General features: G+C 52.0%; 1 protein-coding gene across 1 annotated transcript; it reads left to right on the top strand.

The window, feature by feature from the left end:
• The first annotated feature begins 650 nt into the window (after window positions 1-650).
• Window positions 651-3,684, top strand: LOC123098781 (silicon efflux transporter LSI2). The gene is made up of 3 exons (XM_044520857.1): window positions 651-813; window positions 1,069-2,980; window positions 3,089-3,684. The coding sequence occupies exons 2-3, from the start codon at window positions 1,537-1,539 to the stop codon at window positions 3,355-3,357; spliced, it is 1,713 nt and encodes a 570-aa protein (XP_044376792.1). The 5' UTR covers window positions 651-813; window positions 1,069-1,536; the 3' UTR covers window positions 3,358-3,684.
• Window positions 3,685-7,774: the final 4,090 nt, after the last annotated feature.

The raw sequence follows: 7,774 nt of genomic DNA, 5'->3' as shown, positions 1-7,774 counted from the left end.
TCATACGAGTAGATTTTGGGTTTTTTTTTTTACTTCCTATCAGAGACAAAATGAACAACCTACCCAACAACTTTCAAGGAATGAACCAAATATATAACAAAAGTCGGACTGAGTTTAATATAATTTGCAGAAAAAAACATAATTGAAAACATATTTCACTTTTTCCTTGGAACGGACTAAATTTAGTTGTAACCCGCAAATAAAAAGGACTGAATTTAGTTGTAAAGTGTTGAAGGAACAATGTGATAAACTAATCCACTTTTAGTATATACTCCCTTCGTCCGAAAATACTTGTAATGGAAATGAATAAAATTGGATGTATCTAGAACTAAGATACGTCTAGATACATCTATTTCTCCGACACGTATTTTCCGGACGGAGGGAGTATAATTTTACAACTTTTTAAACACGAAAATATTTTCATGTTTGGATGTACCGGTGACGTCGTACCGAAACACGTGGCACATGGCTGCTGGTGACTCAAACATGGAGGCAACACCCGGTGTGTACATAACAGAGTGTTGATCCTAGGAGGACCCTCACCGTCGTCGGCGTGTGGGACCCGACCGGGGTCACCTCATCCACGAAAGCTGACCGCCGCTCTCCTCCCCTCCCATGGTGGCCGCCGGCCCTTTATTTATAGCTGGCCCCTCTTCGCTTTATTCTCGCCTCCACTCGATCCAACATACACACCACCTCCACCTTTCCACTCCACCGCTCCTCCTCCTCCTCCTCCTCGCTCTCGCCACAACAGAACAGAGCAGAGAGCACTGCACTGTGGACTATCCATCCACGCCCCTACTCCAGTCCGAGGTCAGCAATCAGTCAGTCCCCAACCCAAAGTTCAATTTCTTAGATTTCTCTCTCAAGCAAATCTATCTAGAACGCAAGATCTCCAGTCCTGCGTGCGTGTTCTTGGCACCACCTCACGGACGGATCCGTGCCGGCCCCAATCCATTTGGAATTTCGGTCCCGAGCATGTGTAGAACAGAGCTTGAGATCTACTCCAGTACGTACTAGTTTGGATGTGTAGGGTTGTTGATCTTGTCTCGCTTGGATTGTTTGCAGGACACAACGTGAGTAGGCGCGGTGGTGCTCTGCTTCTGCTTGCTTGATTGTTGATATGCATTCCATATGCGCTGTGCCTGTCCCCGGTTTTCGCTAATCCGACCGTTTTTGTGTTTCCCGGCCAACAAAACCAAACTCATTTCGTCCACAAAAGGATCTTTGCTTTCCTTTTTTCTGCTAATTGATCCTGCCTTCATTAGCTCCCGGATTTAAAACTCTTCTTTTGTTGCTCGGATTTTGCAGGATATTCTTGGAATTTAGCTGCGCGTGCATGGAGAGATTGCTGTCGCTGCTGCCGATCGATCGATCACTCCTCCGATTAACCTAGTCTGACTTGGCCTGCTGCGGATTTCTTACTGTTCTTTCCCCTCTCCTAGCTGCTCCAGGTTCTTGATCTTCTTCCAAGAGCAGAGTAGCTTGTACGTAGTAGAATTCTGTGTGGGCTAGACAAGAGAAGAGAATTCGAACATGGTGCTGGCGCACACGTCCAAGGTGGTGCTGGGATGCGTGGCGTTCGGCATCTTCTGGGTGCTGGCCGTCTTCCCCAGCGTGCCCTTCATGCCCGTCGGCCGCACCGCCGGCTCCCTGCTGGGCGCCATGCTCATGGTGCTCTTCCGGGTCATCTCCCCCGAGGACGCGTACGCGGCCATCGACCTCCCCATCATCGGCCTCCTCTTCGGCACCATGGTCGTCTCCATCTTCCTGGAGCGCGCCGACATGTTCAAGTACCTCGGCAACCTGCTCCAGTGGAAGAGCCGCGGCCCCAAGGACCTGCTCTTCCGCGTCTGCATCGTCTCCGCCATCGCCTCCGCGCTCTTCACCAACGACACCTGCTGCGTCGTCCTCACCGAGTTCATCCTCAAGGTCGCGCGCCAGAACAACCTCCCGCCCCAGCCCTTCCTCCTCGCGCTCGCCACCAGCTCCAACATCGGCTCCGCCGCCACGCCCATCGGCAACCCGCAGAACCTCGTCATCGCCGTCGAGAGCGGCATCTCCTTCGGCCAGTTCCTCCTCGGCGTCTTCCCCGCCATGATCGTCGGCGTGCTCACCAACGCCGCCATCCTCCTCTGCTACTTCTGGAGGTACCTCAACGTCGAGCCGGCCGACCAGGAGCGCGGCGGCGTTGTCTCCACGGGGCCCGAGGTCGTCGGCGACGACGAGGTCACCTCGCACCGCTTCACGCCCGCCAGGATGTCGCACGTCTCCTCGATCAACCCGGACGACTTCGACTGCGTCAGCGAGCCCATCATCCGGAGCGCCAGCGTCAACGGCGACCACCTGCGCAGCAGGAGCGTCAACTCCAACGCCAACGCCGCCGACGCCGACATGCAGTTCTCCATCAGGTCCCTCCGCTCCTCCAGCATGTCGCACGAGATGGTGGAGGTCTCCACGCTCCCCGTCCTCATCGACGGCGCCTCCTCCAGGAAGTTCACCAGGACCGCCAGCCAGCAGAGGAGCGTCATCATCGAGGACGCGCCGCCGTCGTCGCCCACAGACGACGAGGCCGCCGCCAACCAGAACGGCGACAAGGACAAGGGGGAGCTGCCCGAGGTCGTGGAGAAGAGGTGGAAGGTGCTGGTGTGGAAGACGGCCGTGTACCTCATCACCCTCGGCATGCTCATCGCCCTCCTCATGGGCCTCAACATGTCCTGGACCGCCATCACCGCCGCTCTCGTCCTCCTCGCGCTCGATTTCACCGACGCACAGGCCTGCCTCGAGAAGGTTTCCTACTCGCTGCTCATCTTCTTCTGCGGCATGTTCATCACGGTGGACGGGTTCAACAAGACCGGCATACCCAACACGATGTGGGAGCTGGTGGAGCCCTACTCGCGGATCGACAGCGCCAGAGGCGTCGCGCTCCTCGGACTCGTCATCCTCATCCTCTCCAACGTCGCATCCAATGTTCCAACAGGTAACATTAACAATGCTTCTCAACTTTGGTTCACGTACGTACTCCTGGCAACTGCAAACTGCAGTTTTCTGAACAATAGAGCATATCTGACCTTTGGTGGTGATTCAGTTCTGCTGCTGGGGACGAGGGTGGCCGCGTCGGCTGCCGCAATCTCGCCGGCGTCGGAGAGGAAGGCGTGGCTGATACTGGCCTACGTGAGCACGGTGGCCGGGAACCTGACGCTGCTGGGGTCGGCGGCGAACCTGATCGTGTGCGAGCAGGCCAGGCGCGCGCAGTTCTTCGGCTACAACCTCTCCTTCTGGAGCCACCTCCGGTTCGGGGTACCGTCCACCATCGTCGTCACCGCCATCGGCCTCCTCATCGTCAGCAGCTACTGAATTGAACCAAGCAAGAAACTGAACATAGTAGTACTACCGTGCAAGGAGCATAGCGAAATCCTTTCTTCTTCTTCAATAATGGAGACTACTCATGTAAAATCGATAGGCTTGTCATGTAACCCGATTGTGCTTTGTGTATCGCCAGTAATTTCAGTGTTGTCATCCTCTGTTGTCGCTAAAGCAGACGGCCGGCCAGTACGGGTGGCAGACCAAGCAGTAACCCTGCGTTTTTCAGATTTCTCAACTTGGAGTTGCAGATAGGTTCTTGTTGATCTAAGAAGTTACTTATATTGTAATCTGATTTCATTTTTGGTGTTTCAGAGTGAATCAACGTGGCCTGTAATCGTGCCGTACTTGCATAGTTTTTGTTTTATAACAGCATATACATTTGCGTAGTTTGTTCACTACACATCTAAAAAATGGATGTATTGGTCTAGCAAAAACGCACTACAGAAGTCTGCTGCTGCTGTGTAGAGTAAGATAATAGTGCTGGTAGTGCTGAAGTTGGAAAACAGATTGATCAGGTGGATGCTGCTGCTAGTAATGTGGGTCCTAAATTCATTGGTGCCATCTGCTTCAATTGTGGCCAACCTGGCCACTTTGTTGGCATAATGTGCCAACTTCCTAAAGTCTGCTTCATTTGCAAAACCCCTAGTCACCATATGGATTTTTTCCAAACATGGTATAAGCCAATGCCACTGCTCAGTACTGGGGTAGTGCTAACAGTGGACCAGGCTTCTTCCATGTTGAGGTAGAAGACAAGAATTAAAGTGACTGGTAGAACTTGGGCAAGGTAGGCACTTTTTTTTTTACTTTAGGAAACGGTGGCAAAACATTTGCCTCACCTATTAATTAAGAAGAGAATAAAATTTGTTACAATCGACCCGGAACAACTACATGGATTATTACTCTCGCGACATAAGTGACCCAAGATTTTTCACCCCGGCGGTGAACCAAAGATTTGCCTCCGTCATGATGATGTTGAGCAAAATGGTTGGTGGCACGCTTTTGTTGCGGAAGACCCACGTGTTTCTTTCGTTCCATATGGTCCATGACACAAGCATGGTAAGCAAAGCCATGGCCTTCCTCTGTGTGGTGCCCGCGCCGGCACAAACTTTCCACCACTTTTTTACGGAGCCTTCCTAGTGCCAAGAAATGACGTCGAAATTCTCAAGTCGTAGTTTCTTTTTGACCAAGCCCCAAAGCCTCAAAGTGAAACGATACTTGAAAAAGAGGTGCATGGCGTCGCACTCTTGCACTCTCTTGCCCACAATTTGTCCACCCCCGCTTGTCGAACCTATCGGCGGTCCAAATACAATCTTGAATAGCCAACCATGTGAAGAACTTAATCTTTGGCGGCGCCCAAGCCTTCCACACCATTTGGTCTAAAGAGGAGAAGGTCATGCCCAGGAATTGCGCCTTGTAGGCGAAGGCCGCCGAGTAGAGCTCATTTGTCGATGTTTCCACACAATGCCATCCTCGGCACTCTCATCAAGATGTGCGTCATGCACCAAACTCCAAAGAGTGAAGAACTACTGGATGTGCTCAATGGATGCAACGGTAGGAGGTTAGACGTGTGAAGTGGGTCGAAGAGGGAGATGACTTTCATGACGTCGTGCTTGACGATATCCCAACACCTCTTAAAAAGTAATGAACAGGAGCTGCGGAAATGCTTTGTCGACATGTGAAAAACTAACAGGCCTTGGCAGATTAGACCTTATGATAAAAGGAAATTCCTTGCTAGATTCCCCTTCAATAAGAAGATTCATGAACCGGTGGAATGTCCTTCAATAAGAAGATGAGCGGATACGGATTACATGGTGCCGATTAATGGTCAGAATTCGGACAAGTTCCTACATGGCTACATCGCCATTGATAGAAGTTATTTTTTCTTCTCGACTGCACGGGCAATAACCAACTGAGCTGTGGCCCGTTGCAGTCGTCGTCCATTTCCACGGCGACGCGCTACGCCGCTAGCTTCTTCACCATTGCACGCTCTTTGTTTCTAGGCAACCATCTGGTTTCGAAGATGATTTGCGTCTATCCCTATGAACTCCACCACCTCTGTGAAAAACAGACATCATCGTACGTACGCTGGGCTGGGAGAATGATGCCATCATGGGCGACGGACCTGTGGCCACTGTGGACCGAGTGGTTTAGCTGTTACCGTCAAGACCTGAGACGATTTGACTAGACCACATAGAGCAGTGGCCAGTGCTGGACTTCTAGTTCTAGCTAGTGTTGTATACATGTGTGACTATCGGTCGGACCAGATGGTGCCCGGAGCATTCAATGTCTTCACAGTCGCGCCCGGCGCGCGCAAGTAAATTCAAGCCGCCGGGGGTCCCCTGATTAGCGATTTGGACGGCGAAATCTTTGCTCCGTTCACACGCCAAGAAAACAACGACACGTTCCGATACGATGTCGCGTGCCCGCGCTCTCGTTATTCGTCGCTCTCCTCTTGAATGCTCGATCTATCGCACTCGTCGATCGGATCCACCATTTGCCCGTGCATATCCACAGCTAGCGTGGAGACGAGGCGCGAGACGAAAAATGCACACAGACTACTTACACCGTGAAAGAACATCATCGTACGCTGGGCTGGAAGAAGGACGACATGGATGATGAACCTGTGGCCACCATGGAGAGAGTGGTTTAGTAGTTACTGTCAAGATCCGGGCTTGATACAATTTCACAGAGAGCAATGGCCAGTGCTAGCAGTGGCGGAGCTAGCATTTGACATCAGGGTGGTCCGACCTCCCCAAATTTTTTTTACAAGAAATATGACATGTAGACGTTCTAACCAGTTACCAATATCACATAGAAATAGATCATTATTGTCTTACAAACACACTTAAATTCTTGATTAAGTCTAAGTTTTGCATAAAGAAGCATACATAGTGCATACTATATGGACCATAATACATACCTTGAGAAGTTTAAAAAGACTATGTTTCTAGCCTACGCTTTTGCATTGCCATGAAAGTATCTATTATATCATCTTCATTCACCTCAGCAAAAGCATCCCTCTCAATGTATGTGACTAGGCAATCATCCAAAAGATTATCACACATCTTATTTCTCAACTTGTTCTTGACTATACTCATGGCAGAAAATGCTCTCTCAACATTTGCTGTTGCCACCGGTAGAATCAATACCAATTTTAGAAGCAAGTACACCAAATTCAAAGCAGACATACAAGAAAGCAACTCCATATTAATCTCATCAAACCGATTTTCAAGCTCTTGACTAATTTGATCAATGACTCCAAGGAAAACTTCTCATCTCCGGCTTGCTCTTTGCCCACGTCTCCCTGCCTTCTTCTTCTTCCCTATCTTCATAGCTTCTCTCTGGAAAAGAGAAACAATGTCTCCGGCCCTCTTCATTTTTTAACAATTCTGCAATAAAAATTAGTTTCTATCAATAAAGCTAATTGAGGCAGAAATGGCGAGAAAATTATGCATGTGTTCATCAATTCATGATAGCATAGTGCAAAAAAGCAAACCCTAAATAAAAAATTAGGGGGTTTCGGTACCTTAAATCGATTTGCACACTTGCTGGTTGCTGCGGTGCTGCCGCCGGAGACTGGCTACTGAGCGCCTGAGCGGCACCGACGGCCGCCGGCTTTGCAGGGAGGCAGAGGGCCGGACTCCGGCGGAGGCAGGGGGAGACGGGCGGCAGGGCCAGGCGACAGGCGGCCCGGGTCAAGGCAGGGGCGGGCGGGCGGCAGGGCCAGGCTAGCGCCGAGTGGGAAGGGGAGGCGGGCTGGGCTCCGCCGCTCCGGCCAGCGACCGGCGAGGCCGCGAGGAACGGCGGCGGTGAGGCGAGGGCCGGATGGCGTCGAGACGAGGGCACGAGGCGGCTGCAGACCTGCAGTGGACGAGACGAGGGCGTGGCTTTGTTCCGCTGCTGGATCAATCGCTATGTGTTTTGGGCTGAATTTTTTTCTGGCCCGGTTAAAAATCCATAGGTATATAATAAACTGGCCCAAAATCCCAGGGCTCCGGTCGCCGCGGCCCACCCTGGCCACCCTGTAGCTCCGCCCCTGAGTGCTTGACTTGTAGCTAGGACCTCTAGGAGAGCTACCGCTACTCATCGGATCGAGCAGATGGTGCCCCGAGCATTCAACGTGTTCACAAGTACTACTAGTAACTGTAGATGGAGAACCCTGGCCGGGCGGGGGTCCATGGCTTCCTGATTTGGATGGCAAAGTCCTGCTCCCTCCGTTCACACCCCAACGGCAAAGAGCAGAGGAAATGGAATTTCAGGCTCCCCCGCTCCCCCGCTCCCTAGGGTTTCCCCGCCGCCGCCACCGGCTCCCCCGCGCGGAGCCGCCGCGGCGGCGACCGGAGCCCGCCGGAGCCGCCAGCCCCTCCTCCCCCCGTTCCCCTTCTCCTCCCCCCACCCCTCCTCCACG

The sequence above is a fragment of the Triticum aestivum genome, chromosome 4D (genome assembly GCF_018294505.1).
Source record: "Triticum aestivum cultivar Chinese Spring chromosome 4D, IWGSC CS RefSeq v2.1, whole genome shotgun sequence".
Lineage (NCBI taxonomy): Eukaryota > Viridiplantae > Streptophyta > Magnoliopsida > Poales > Poaceae > Triticum > Triticum aestivum.
Note: the sequence above shows the minus strand (reverse complement) of the source record. Positions and strands in the feature narration are given on the sequence as shown.

Bases quoted from the DNA above. Each gene is read 5' to 3' on its own strand.
- LOC123098781 (XM_044520857.1), top strand. From the start codon at position 1,537: ATGGTGCTGGCGCACACGTCCAAGGTGGTGCTGGGATGCGTGGCGTTC. The intron at 2,981-3,088 runs GTAACATTAACA...GTGGTGATTCAG, and splicing joins CGCATCCAATGTTCCAACAG to TTCTGCTGCTGGGGACGAGG.